The 14,323-nt window shown below is 35.3% G+C and overlaps 1 protein-coding gene and 1 long non-coding RNA gene across 2 annotated transcripts in view; both read left to right on the top strand.

Annotated features, from left to right (window-relative positions):
• The window catches only part of LOC134716897 (uncharacterized), a 154,448-nt gene that overhangs the window by 16,712 nt on the left and 123,413 nt on the right, over positions 1-14,323 (top strand). The window contains exons 16-22 of the mRNA XM_063579912.1: positions 173-286; positions 551-698; positions 5,500-5,690; positions 6,116-6,337; positions 6,721-6,838; positions 7,328-7,600; positions 7,938-8,213. Coding sequence (XP_063435982.1) covers positions 173-286; positions 551-698; positions 5,500-5,690; positions 6,116-6,337; positions 6,721-6,838; positions 7,328-7,600; positions 7,938-8,213 — 1,342 coding nt within the window. The remainder of the gene's footprint in view (positions 1-172; positions 287-550; positions 699-5,499; positions 5,691-6,115; positions 6,338-6,720; positions 6,839-7,327; positions 7,601-7,937; positions 8,214-14,323) is intronic.
• Positions 1,656-2,843, top strand: LOC134716263 (uncharacterized). The gene is made up of 2 exons (XR_010106854.1): positions 1,656-1,734; positions 2,422-2,843. It is a non-coding gene; the product is annotated as an uncharacterized LOC134716263 (long non-coding RNA).

Below are 14,323 nucleotides of genomic sequence, written 5' to 3'. Positions count from 1 at the left end.
TAAGAAGAATATTTCAATAATTTTACCTTAAAAAACCTCCAAAATTTTTTCGCATGGCTCCGTATGGCGAAAATAAAAGTTGCGCCCCCCTAACTTGAAATCCTGGATCCGCCCCTGTGGTAGACTTCATGACAGAGGACATCGATAACTGTGTACACAATATAAAGGTAAGTGGCATTACTGGGTGGCTTACTGTAAGAATCAGACTGATCATGTCATCAAAGAATGTGGAGGTGTGGTAGACTTCATGACAGAGGACATCGATAACTGTGTACACAATATAAAGGTAAGTGGCTAAGTGGATTAGGATTTTTGATAAAATCATATTTCAATGGTGAAATTAAACATTCAAGATTCAATCCTACAGAATTGTCAGAGAGAAAATATGAATATTGTTTGATTGAAATATTTATTTCATATGTTTGAAATTGGAACACCAAAATTTGTAAAATGCAAAATTAAAAAAATTCCTGAAAATAGCATACACAATTATGGGTCAGTTAAAATTGATAGTGCTTTATTGATATTGAATGTTTTTGCTCTGTTTCAGTTTTCTGGAATGTCAATGTATGGTTCTATAATAGACGAAGACTTAGAGCAGAGGTGTAGACACCAGTTACTAAAGAACATGTCTGTAACAGTAACTGATGTGTCGCTATGTCCATTCGATTGTAGCAGTAATGGTCAATGTGATGACGGTATGTGATATCCCTTTGAAAATATTGATAAAGTTGCAGCAAGTATTTAAAATGCAATGTTTTAAAATATTTACTACTTTGCATAAATTTAGTTCTACTATTTAATCACTTAAAATCAGTTACTGTTGTTCCACCTATTAAAATCATTTAGATTTATGTGTTTCATCCTTCATTGGCATATATCACAAAAACAAGGACACTAATTTTTAAAGGCAGTGCTTTAAGGCCTGACTTTTAAGTCATGAGGTTCATCTTTTCATACGCAATCCATGCTGGGGGTCTTTTGGCCAGAAATAGATCCGGGAATGTTCGAATTTCTCCTCTTCTTTTTATGGTATGATATGGTTTTTGTTTCTTTCATTTACATTGGGGACTAAAGAAACGATCAGTGTGTATTGTTCGTTTTATAGAACTTGTTATAAGTGTGTATTTTGCATTATAATCAGTCAACCTGACTACAAACTATCATTATTTGTATATTCCGTGTGGAAAGAGGTCGGGTCAATTTCAAGTGTTATCTGACATCTAAAGATTCTTTAATTAGTTCAGACGTTGATATAACAATGAAAAGTCGACTGAACATGATTAATATTGCATCTTCTATAATTCAAAGCGGAATTCGGTTTATGAACGAGAAACCGTAAAGCGTTTTCAATTTCGGTATTAGTTATGTATGTTATCTATGTATTATCCTGGTTCCCGGTACTACGTTCCGGGTATTAGCTATTCGATGTGTAACATTACAATCGGGTACCAGCCAATCTACGTGTGTATGTGTACATGATTTACCGACTTAAAAAATAGTCCATAAACGTATAATGATATGCAAATTCATAATTAATCGTAACTTTTTTTTATCTTTGTATAATTAATATAACAAAATGGATTCCACAAAATTGAAAATAGCATTATTTTACGAGGATTTCTCGTATTTTTTTCACTTCCGACGCAGTAATACGTATGTTTTGAAGAAGCTCGAGGAATTTGACAAAGTGAATTGAGAAGGAAACGGATAGATATACGTTCTTGCTATCAGGTAAAACAATTTAAATGTACAGAACAAACACATTTACTTCACACAAATAGTACAGGCTTAAGCTTTTTATTGTCTAGCTTATACACGACTGTAGTCAAGTGTTTAAACAACGGCGGTGACCTGCAAGGTACGGGTCATACTGGGTCAAGTCTAAATATGTAAACATATCCACGTGCTATTAGGTAGAACGCATCGTAATGCAATATCTACAATTTTTCCTCCTTTATACATCGTTTAACCAGATATATTTCTCCTTTTTACATCGTTTAACCAGATTTATTTCTCTTTCAAATACACTTAAACACGGGTTGTATGTACGTATCTTTTCTAGTGTTTTCTTGTTTGTTATTAAAGTTCATTTGTTGATGTTTAGAAATTTTTGAACGACTGAACACAGGAGTGAATGAATGCAACAATGATATATACTGAAGACTTGGGCTGTACAATGATAGTGTACGTATATCATACTGATAATCATTCTAGCAGTAATTATGTTAATTTAGGATGTAATGTCTAATGACAGGAATTCATGAGCTATGCCTCAGGCTTTCTGAAAAAATATCAATGACAATGTAAACAGGAACAAAACATTGACACGAATGATGCTCTCTTCTATGTTATATAGTTATTTAGGTATATGTGTTGCACAAGTTTCAATTAAACTTAAGTTATAAAACTTTTTTTCAGGGCACAAACCCACTTTAAAGAGACTTGTATACTGCCATACCCATCCTATTTTCATGCACCATTTGCAAGCAAGAGACTGAATGGTTTGCAAAATTAAAAATCAGGACGGTGTCCAATTAAAACAAAAGAACTAAACTGGATGAATATTGTAGGAGAAATCTAGACATGCTAGAGGAAAGTTTTGATTTGTGAAATTGGTTTTCCTGAAAAGTCATTCATCCTAGCCTGCAGAAAGGAACTATAACTGTCCACCACCAACTGACGAGCTAATGTTGAGCTTCACATATGGAATTACTCAAATACCATCAATGTCTATGTTTTCAGCACAAATTTCACAATTTATGACACAGCTGTGCTTTTTTTTATACCGTTAAAGAGTTGTATACTAAATTTTATTTTTTTATCAATAAATATATATTATATTAATTGTGTCATCTAAGAACAAAGTCTTGTATTTTGCCAAAAGATGCATACTAGTGAATGAAAGTGGTGCAGTTCATTTTGCTTTGGTATATAGAATTGAATTACAATTGTTTATGTTATTGGAATGCATATAAAAATAAGGAGATGTGGTTCAATGTATATGATATTTAGTGAGTTTATCAAGCAAAAGTGAATAAGAAATAGGTATAAGCAGTTACAGGTACTACTGTACAATCTCAAACAAGGAGAAAAACTCATACCGTAAAGAGAATTTCATATTTACAAGTAAGTTTTGTTTTTGCGTTGAATAATTTTCTTCTATTGTTTTAATTGCAAATATGGGAAGTGGTTAAAATGCTAATGAGACAGCTGTTATGGCCACAGAGCCTTAATTGGAACCTTTTTTTTTTCATTCATACCGGTAGATTTTGCCTGGAGTAAGAAACATATCTGCAAACTTTTCAAAATGCACATGGGGGTTTTACGTGAAAGATGGTTCATATAGTCATACAAAACCTTCAAGGGGGCCTTCAAATGGAAGCAGGACAAGTCGGCCCACTGGCTAATCGGCCCACTTTTTAAAAAAACACCACAAACTGATTTATCAAATCACCCCACATGTGAAATTGGTTAAATCATGTTTAATATTACTCCTGCCAACTCGCCCCACATGTGAAATTGGTTAAATCATTTTAAATCAGGGTTCTCACTAAGGATTTTTGAAGGCGAGTCCAGGGACTCGTCATTTTTGGCCACGGTGGGTCATGGTAACTGTTCAGTTTATACAAAATATTTCAATATTGATGTTTTTGTGGACTCACCAGTTTTGAAAATGGTGAGTCCAGACAGATTTTGTTGAGTCCAGGACTCATGGACTCGCCTTAGCGAGAACCCTGTTTAATATTACTCCTGCCAACTCGCCCTACTTATAAAAAAACAGTAATTTTTAGATTAATATATATATATATATATATACGAGTCTAAATTGAAAACTACGTTCAAACCTATGACTGCGTTGGATAAAAACCGCAATTTTTATACGTGTGCATGTCAAACAAATTTCGTTGTAGAAGGGTCTAAAAACAGCACAAACAACATTTTCCAAAAGAGTGAAAAAGTATATTTAAACAAAACGCATTTGACTAACAGGTCGAACAACTGATGTTCTTTAACCCTGCTGACTGCCATTGGCGATTGCCAAATAAAATTGATCACAGGTTGTAACAAATATATATATAATAAAAAATAAAAACTCACACCACTTTAATGAAAACTAATCTACACAGAATACAAACAAACCGAAAATTAATTTAATTACTATTTTTGATATATACTGAAGAATAAATGTAAGTTTTGAAGCTTAGTTATTTGCATAACAATTGAAAAGAAACCTGTTAATTGTATCATAATGCAATATAAGGAATTGAACTTATATTCAATGGGATAACATCTTTTTCCATACGTGGGGCGAGTTGGCATTACTTAATTCATCCTGGTTAATAATATATTTATCTAGATTTCACCGATTTCCATTAGGTGGGACCAGTTGGCAAGAGTTATATTAACAGAATTTAACTTATATACAATGGGATAACATCTTTTTACATAAGTGGGGTGAGTTGGCATTACTAAATTCTTCCTGGTTAATAATATATTTATCTAGATATTATCGTTTGCTATTAAGTGGGGCGAGTTGGCAGGAGTAATATTAACGGGATTTAATACAGTTCACAAGTGGGGCGATTTGGTAATCCAGGTTGGGGCAGGTTTTTTTTTAAAGTGGGGCGAGTTAGTGAAAAAGTGGGGCTATTTGCTAATGGGGCGATTGTCATGGATTCCCTTCAAATATATTCTAATGTGGTTTTTGGCTTCTTCTTGCATTAACAAGCTTATAGCCATTGTTGAATTAATTGTTTTCTTTAAATAGTCGACAAAATTGCTTTTACAAAATTTCCATTTGGGAGCCTCGAGCTCGATGGGGGAAATACTCTGCAAATACTGACAGTTGGCAGGTATGGTCATCAAAAAAGTTGACATGTTACTATGTACATTTACCATTATGTTACTTGATGTTCTTGCTATACACACAGTACAGAGACTAGTCAATCTTTGTGAACTATTTTTTTATGGGAGTCATAGAATATGCGTAAACAATCAATAATTAAAAATAGTCTATTTATATTGAAAAGGAAAAGTTCTTATATGTCTAAAGAAGAGGGACGAAAGACAGCAAAGGGACAGTCAAACTCATAAATTTAAAGCAAACTGACAAGGCCATGGCTAAAAATGCATTTCATGGCGAGGCACAGAAAATATACTGTAAACAGTAGACTATAGATACATGTATAGGTGAACTAAGGTACAAAAGAACTCTAAATCTTAAATTCTACAAACCACCTCTGTTCTATGGAAGATAATGATATAACTGGACTAGAAATACACACAACCTGTAATTAACTGCCTTTACAGCGCTTTCGCGCTTTGATTCATTTTTTGGGGTATTTAGTTTCTTCATTTATATTCTTCTTCAATGTATGTCAGTCTTTTAAAATGGCTTGTTATTTTGAAATAGCTGGGAACATCCTTAAAGTATTTACTGTACATATTTTGACTATATTATTTATATAGAATATTTACTCTTCTATTGTCTTTTAGGTGTTTGTAAATGTGAAGAGGGTTTTATTGATTTTGACTGCAGTGTGAACGCCAGTGTTCCTGCAATGATTACCTCCCTTGATAAAGACCTCTTTAATGAGTTGGAGGAGAATGATAATATGATGATCAATGTTCTGGGTTATAACTTTGTAAACAGTGACATTTTCAAAGGTTATATAAGAGAAATAATGGTATGCATTAGCTTATAAATTTTTTTTTTTGGTTTAATGAAATTGATGCAAGAATTTAAATTTATCATTAGTTTAATATTTGTATAAATAAAGAAAGATTTTGAGTAAAAGTTGATGAGAAACTATGTTATTGTGCCAAAAAAAGACATGTAGAGAAATTTTCACTTTATTGTAATGTTTTCAATGAAAGAACAAAAATAATAACAAATGAGAATATGAATAAATAAAACAGAATGTCATTGTATACAGAAAAATACAAGAAGATGAAAAACAGTAATACTTTAAATAAGTGATAATTCCACATATTTTATTGGAGTTTAGATTTCATTCTATAAAGCCATCCTATATCTTTATTAGTTTCGTCTCTAAAAAAGTCTGCCCAAGTAATATATTTCAAGGGGTGATTATTGTTTACTGAATTGTAGGTGGAAGAATCTGGATATAATGTATCTTCAATGTGGTCTGAAGTAGAGGTCATGTTTGTCAGTAGTAGTATGGTGACTTTAACATTACCCACCAGAGGGAGCTATGAGGTCACTGTCAGCAATGTTAACAGTACAGAAAATGTAGCTGATCCCATGGTCACAATAAGTTACAACCCTGCTTGTTTCAACTGCAGCATCAATCCTGCTGGCTGTAAACTAAAGGTAGGTTATCCTGCTCATTGCCCAGTAGAGGAGATATGAAAACATTAATTACGCGTAGGCTACATAAATTATTATTAGATTGTATCTTGAGCAACACAGACATTACTCAGCAAATATAAAATAAAATAAAACTTATAGAGCAAATATTGCTATGTTTGTTTTTAAAGGATACTGAGTACATGTATTGCAGGACAGAGTGACCTTATGACTTACCAAACATAATTTTGTTTGTTGTAAGAAATGAAAATCATAAAATTTATCATGCATTGGAAGATTTCTTAAAATATTTTATGATGACATCGAAATAGAATTACATATAAAATTTACCCTTTTTTGCAATATTAATGTTTTTTGTTTAAACATTTCTTCTGTTATTTTTTCAGGATAATGTATGCTATATAAATGGTAAATGTTACAATGTAGGTGATCGTAAGCCTGACAACCATCTAGAAGGCTGTCTATCTACTAACTCATCAGTATGGTCAGATGTTAGCGGAAAAGGTAAATAAGAAGATAGTCATGTAAATTTTATATTTTTTATAATTATCATGCCTCATCTAGTTGTGGAGGTTAAAATGCCATAATTTTTTGTTGCCTGGAACACATTTAATAGGTGCTGATATTTGAAATGAAGTTTTACTTTTATCAAAATTTGATAAAAGGAACTGTTTTCTAGGAGAGGTAAACAAGTATACTGGACAGTGCCATTATTGTTTTTATTATTTTGTTTAAAATTTTAATGTGATCAAACCTTAGTATATTGTTGTCAAAAAAACCCCTTGTCAAGCAACTATAGATTGTGTAACTGTATTGTAAATAGTAAAATCACAAAGGTACTGAACTCCAAGGAAAATTCATAACAGAAAGTAAATAATGCCCAAATTAAGTTTGAAGTCAACGCTTAAAATTTGTTTAACATTTACCATCAAAAAAGGCATTACAAATCTTTTGAAATGTTACCATGGTAAAAGTTGCCTATTTTTGTTTTAGATCAGTGTTTTCCTTCATCTATCATCAACTGGAGTAAGACCTCATCAAGTGCTCTCCTCTTCCATGACTCCAAACTACTCAATGCTTCTACTAATGACGAGTGCCAGAATATGTGCGAAACACAGGCTGATTTTGTGTGTAGATCTTATGATTATAATGGCGATACAATGGAATGTTTATTGTCGGAATACAGTACAGTAAATGCTGGATCATATCATGCTAATCAGACCGTTAACTCTAATTGGACCTTTGGTGAATGGACCTGTGACAATGGTAGGACTACTGCTAATGTTTTAAAGCTTATTGATTTTGGCATTTAAAGTGATGCAAGAAATGTTCTTCTTAAATTACTTACAAAGAAAATTGAATCCATAGGAAAATTTAAATAAAAGATATTCAGCTGGTCACCATATTTATTTCTAAGAAATATAGGTTTTTAAATTTCATTGTTTTAATTTGATATTCAATCTTTGGAAAATAAAACAGACTAATGCTAGATTATTTAGGTAAATCAATTTGAGGAAACCTGTTTTTTCTTGATATATCTCCAAATTGTTTTGATAGTAAATCTAGTTTTTATAAACCAAACACATGTTTAATATTACTTTAGAGGCCTGCCCAGGTCAAGATGTTAAGTGGTCAAAGATGGACAGTTACCAAGGATATTTCTCTAATGACACACATTTAGATGTATTGCATGATGTATGGACAATGAAAAGATGTCAGCAACTATGTGTAAGAATGACCGGTTGTATGGCCATCAAGTTTGATGCCATGTCGGGAATCTGTATATTAGCTGACGGAAAGCTGAAGAAAGTAACTACAGATTCTGGAATGTTTGGTTACTATGCTGACTGGGAATACAATTATTACACCTGTGTGGAAGGTAATATAGCTAAGTCACTTTCAGCTGATCATATCAAGGGTTTTATAAAAGTTGTTGAAATAAACCCATTTCAGATAAAATGGAATAGATTGATTGATCGGTTGGTGTTTGCTTCATGCCACCTCAGCGCTAAAAGGCTATATTCTGGCAAGAGCTAATTCTAATATTTTTAAAAGTTAAAAAAATTGAATAAAAGACATGAAAAAATTAAAGGATTAGAATATGATACTCAAAAAATATTGTTTTGCCTATTTTTAAATTTTTCTTACAATTGAAGCATTTTGATTAAGAAATAAACATAACTGTTTTTTGCATAAAGATAAGGATGACCTCTGAGCAGATCAATTACTTATGATGCTTTATTGTGCTGCATTACTAAAGGTTGTTGACATTAATTCATTTTACAGGCAAACTCTATAATCTAGCTTCTAATGCAACAGGTAAACAAATCACAATTGGGTCATTGATATAGAGCTGGTACAAATATATATGTTAGGGCTGCTTATCATACTTTTCTTTAGGAATGTAAATTTAAGTTCTAAAAAGTTTATTCTCAAATCAAATGTGTATTGATCATGAGTGTCATTAGATTTCAAGCTTTTACAAAATATGGTTCTTAATTGATTCAGTTTGAGCGAGTGTTATTTCTATTTGATTGTCATGTTGGAGGTCAACTTATACAGGTTCCTTAGAAAAGCCAAATTCAACTTGTTATACTGACATCTATATCTGGGATAAGGCTTTTTATAGCAAGATTATTTATTTCTGGCTTGTGTAATTTTGTACCATGTTTCAATTTGGTTTTTGAATAAGAAAATTGTTCAGACACACGTATGAAGGATATGGCTTCCAAGGGAAATAATTCAAATAACTACATATTAAAACTATCTACAGCAGTATTTATTTGATTAGTAAGATTTCAATCTTAATTCATATTTGTAAAAACAGATTTCAAAGAATGAAAGAACTGTTAAAAACGTGTTAGACCTTGGTTCAGGGAGATAACTCTTTAAATCAGTTATGTGTTACTAAATATTCAAATTTTAAAGTAAATTTGGATTTTATTAGATAAATACTTACCATCATAAATTCTGAGTGTAACCCCAATTGCGTCATAGGTCAGATGGAAAATCCCAACTAAAAATAAACGTATTCTCACTGGTCCGGACATATACCCCTGTTTGCCCATATTCTTCCATTCAATTTCCTCAAGACAGAAAACATAAGGAAAGGGGATGAAGGGGAGGTGGGTGGGACCTATAATTTATGATGGTAAGTATTTATCTAATAAAATCCAAATTTACTTTAAAATTTGAATATTTTATAGCTATAAATACGTTACCATCATAAATTCTGAGTAACAGAATCTAACGTAAAGCTGAATCCCCTGTAACAGAAGAAACAGGAGGAAAGTTCAATCTTTGTGCTGAAACTATAGGTCCAAGAGAGTATAAACTCTCGGCAAAAGTAGCCATAGATTGGAGGTAGTGAGATATAAAAGAGTTCTCATTTCTCCAGAAACCTGCAGACAGTACCTCTTCCAAAGATGCACTGTTAAACAGAGCCCAGGATGTAGAGATACCCCTAACATCATGAGCTTTAACATTAAAACTATTTAAAAGTTCTGCCTTAGAAGAACCATAAGCTAAAGATATGCATTTGCATATCCAAGTAGAAATAGTTTTAACAGAAAGATCTGAGATTCCTTTTTTAATAGGAATAAAGAGTCTTGAGTTAGAAACAGAACGTAAACTACACGTTCTTTCCAGATAAATAGAAAGGATTCTTACTGGACATAAAAGTACAGAAATAGAATCGCTAGGGAGTGCAGGAATCACAACTGGTTCTGCACCCTTATCTGGAATCTGATTCTTTGCCAAAAAAGCAGGATCCGTTAAAAGAGTAACAGAAGATTTATCCCTGTTAAATCGAAGGCAAGCATCAGAAATAGAGAAGGCATGGATTTCACTCCTTCTCCGTCCAGAAGCCAAAGCTAAAAGAAAACAGCATTTATAGGAAAGAAACCTTAAATCTATTGTTTCTGCTGGTTCAAAAGGAGGAAGTTTAAAAAAGGATAAAACTAGTCCAAGGTCCCACTTAGGAACTAAAGTTTTTTGTCTTGGTCTTTCAAGACTAAAACTACGAACCAAAAGAGAAATATGTTCATTGATTCCAAAATCTGGGCCACCAGAAATATGAATAGTTCTTGAGATAGCTGATCTATATCCCTTAATAGTAGAGGGACATAATCCTTTGGATTCAAAAAGAAAAACTAGAAAGTCTGCTAATTGTTGTACAGTGACTTGGAAAGGATCAATTTCCCGCTCACTACACCAATCTGAGAAGATTGACCATTTTGCATCATAGACAATGCTAGTGGAGTCTCTGACAGACTTTGTGAGATGCTTGGTTGCTCCTTCAGAAAAACCTCTCTTTCTGAGGCTAACCCTGAGAGAAGCCAGGCGTGTAGATGAAGTTTTTCTGGATTTTGATAAAGAACCTTGCCCTTGATTTGAGACAGAAGGTCTGGTCTCAGAGGTAGAACTAGAGGACAAGCACATGATAGGCGCAGAAGGTCTGGAAACCAAGACTGTTTTGGCCATGCTGGAGCAATAACTATGATCTTGCAATTTTCCCCTGCTATTTTCTGAAGTACTGGGGAGAGAAACCTGAAAGGAGGGAAGGCGTACCTGAACATTCCTTTCCAAGATAGGCTCATTGCGTCTACTGCAAAAGATTTTGGATCTGGAACCGGAGACACAAATGTTAGAAGTTTGTGATTGAGACTGGTCGCAAACAGATCTATCTGAGGTGACCCCCAATGAAGAGTCACAGCTTTGAAAACTACTTGAAGTAGTTCCCACTCCGTGTTTACTGGAGCAAGAGATCTGGATAGAGTGTCGGCTAGAATATTGAGGTGCCCCGCAATATGTCTCACCACTAGATGAACCTGGAGTTGAAAACACAGAAGGAGAATGTCTCTGGCTATCTGATAAAGAGAAGGTGAATGAGTTCCTCCCTGATTCTTGAGATAAGCTACAACTGTTGTGTTGTCCGTGGCCAGAATGACAGACTGATTCTTTAGAGACATTTGGAAATGATTCAGTGCAAACAGAACTGCTTTCATTTCCAATACATTGATATGCTCTTCCAAAAGATCTGGACTCCAGACTCCCGAGATTGTAAGCCCCTCCAGATATGCTCCCCAACCGAGGGTGGAGGCATCTGTGAATAAAGTTAGACTGGGAACTTGAGGGGACAGACATAGGCCCCTCATTACATTTTCCCGTACTAACCACCATTGAAGGTGTGGAAATAAAGGCTGAGTGATTGGAATCAATGCTTCCCATTCTTGTGAAGCTGCAATCCATAACTTGTGTAGATAAAACTGAAGCGGACGAATGTGAAGTCGTCCCAATGGAATTACATCTGCCAGAGAGTTCAATAGACCCAGAAGTTGCAAGAATTGACGTGCTGTGACTGATTGAACCGTCAGGAATAAATGTATTTTCTGACATAGTTTTGTAAATTTCTCCTCTGGTGGGAGGACTAGGACACTGGTTAGGAAATGTTCTCCCAGGAAAACAAAGTCTTGAGACGGAATTATCTCTGACTTTTTCCAAGAGATAAGGAAGCCTAGGGACAGAAAACAATTGATGACCAAATCTGTCTGAACCCTCAATTTGATTGGGCAAAATTCCTTGAGAAGGGAATCGTCCAGATAGGAATGAATCTGAATAGACAGGGAATGTAGGTGAGCTATAGCAGCCTGCATGATTTTTGTAAAAGCCAAAGGGGCTGTAGACAGGCCAAAAGGGAGAGCCTTGAACTGGAAAACTTTGTTGTTCCAAACGAAGCGAAGGTATTTCCTGTAAGTTTTGGAAATTGGAATGTGGAAATACGCGTCTGAAAGATCCAGAGAAGTAGTCCACATTCCCGGAAGGATTGAAGCTCTGATGGATCTGTTTGTTTCCATTTTGAAGTGGGGAACAATAAGAAATTTGTTCAGAATAGATAGGTCTATGACTGGCCTCATTCCTCCTGTCTTCTTTGGAACCAGAAAAAGACGGGAATAAAATCCCGGAGACAGAGTTAAGATCGACACCTCCTCTATTGCAGCTTTTTGTAACATAGTGTCCACTTCTACTGACAGAAGTTGACACTTGACTGGGTCTTGTGTATGAGACAAACTTATTGGAACTGCAGATAGAGGAGGTGGGTTCTTGAACTGAAGTGTTAATCCCCCTCGAATTATTGACAGCACATAACAGTCTGAGGTAATTTTCTTCCACTGATTTAGGAAAAAACTTAACCTCCCCCCTACTGGTATTGATTTTTGAGGAACTTGTTGTAAATTTTCCCCTGGGGAAGCTGTCAATAACGTACGAGGGGGCAAGAACCTAGGTACTAGACCCAGGTTTCTTGGAACCCTTAAAACCACCAGAAGGCTTACCTGAGCTTTTTCCTGAGTTATTGGGTTTGTTCTGCGGTTTGCCGTAGTTATTCTTCCTTTTCTTAGCAGAAGAAGGAGGACCACCTGAAGCAGAAGTACTATTAGAACTAGATGTAGCATTAACCGACCTCTTGCCATTAGTAACTTGTACACTAACTTTGACTGGAGGAGGATTTTTGCTGAGTTCCTCTTGAACCCGCTGTAAGGGTAAACCAAACATCTTGTCAGAGAGTGGAGATTTCAGTAAAGAATCTTTCAAAGGCTCAGCTATAGAAATGTTTTCAAGAAACTCTGCTCTTTTTGATAGGGTGCAATTAGCAATAGAACCCATTAAAAGCAACTGAGATGAACCTAAAGCTTTATCCAGTTGAAGTAAGAAGGATCGTACTTCTGCTGGAACAACCGAATCTTCGCTGTTAAGCAAATGTCCGGTTGCAGCTAGAAAATGTTCGGCTGTGCCAAGAACTTGAGAAGCACTACGAAGGAGATTCTCAGTCTTTGACCAAACAGGTTGAGTGAGACGAAGACCATCTACTGGCTTTTTTCCCAATAAAGATGACATAGATTTGTCACAACTGGGAACAAGTCTACCCAGTGAAGAATCAAAGATATCAAAATCCTTGTACTTAACCTGATCAGTAAAGGATGACATTCCAAATCCTGAGATATTGTTATTAGAAACCTTTTCACTAGCAGAATTAGCGATACCTTCATTAATAAATTGTAAAGCAAAAGCCATATGGCCAGATTCAGGAAAAGAATTGTGAGAAGTCACAGTATCCTGAGAAATACCACAGGAAGCCTCAAAAGTTGAAGAAGGTTTCTTCGGCTTGGAAGGAGAGAGAAAAGGGATATGTGCTTCATCCCTCATCAAGGTATACACCTTATCCCTAAGATCCTTCAAGGAAGGAGGATCCTCAGTCTCCTTGGTGGGAGGTTGTTGAGCTGACTTAGAAGAAGGCTCAGGGGCCGTCTTCGATACCTTGGGAGAAGAAGAACTTTCAACATCCTCATCAGTGAGGAAAGCCCTTTCATGACTCCCAGGGGAAACAGAAAGCTCGTCATCCTCCCTCTCATCACATTCTACAGACTTAGCTGGAGAAGGTTGATGAGAAGAAACTCTATTTTCCAGTAGAGTCATACGACTGGATAGAGTATGGAATTCTGCCTTGAACGACTCACCAAAGTCTAAAAGTAACTTCTGTAAACCATCCAAAGGTGATGCATGATCAGAAACCTGAGTACCATGTGAAGAACTAGAAGCTTGAGAGTCAGGTACCGTGGTAGAAGGAGCTACTGCAGAAGTCAAAGATACTGCTATGGGTAGAGCAGGAGCTAAAGGTGGTGCAGTAGCTACCCCAGAAGGGGGACCATAGAAATTGTCCCTATAAGGCCAAAAACCAGGTTGGTTTGGCATAAACCCACCATAAGGGTAAGACTGTGGCCAAGGTGGCTGAGACCATGAGGGTAAAGGTTGTGTGCCTGTGTTGGGAAGCATATACCCACAATAGGATAATGGGGGTCTAGAACCTGGCAAGTTCAAGCCCATAGCTGTACCTGGGACAGAACTAATAGTACCCGCTGAATTAACAGACCTAGATAAAGTATGAGTCACCGAAGTTGACGTAGGTACCCCCCCAAAATGCATGGCCGAACC

This window comes from Mytilus trossulus, chromosome 4 (genome assembly GCF_036588685.1).
Source record: "Mytilus trossulus isolate FHL-02 chromosome 4, PNRI_Mtr1.1.1.hap1, whole genome shotgun sequence".
In the NCBI taxonomy this organism is placed as follows: domain Eukaryota; kingdom Metazoa; phylum Mollusca; class Bivalvia; order Mytilida; family Mytilidae; genus Mytilus; species Mytilus trossulus.
This window is presented reverse-complemented; position numbering and strand designations above follow the sequence as displayed.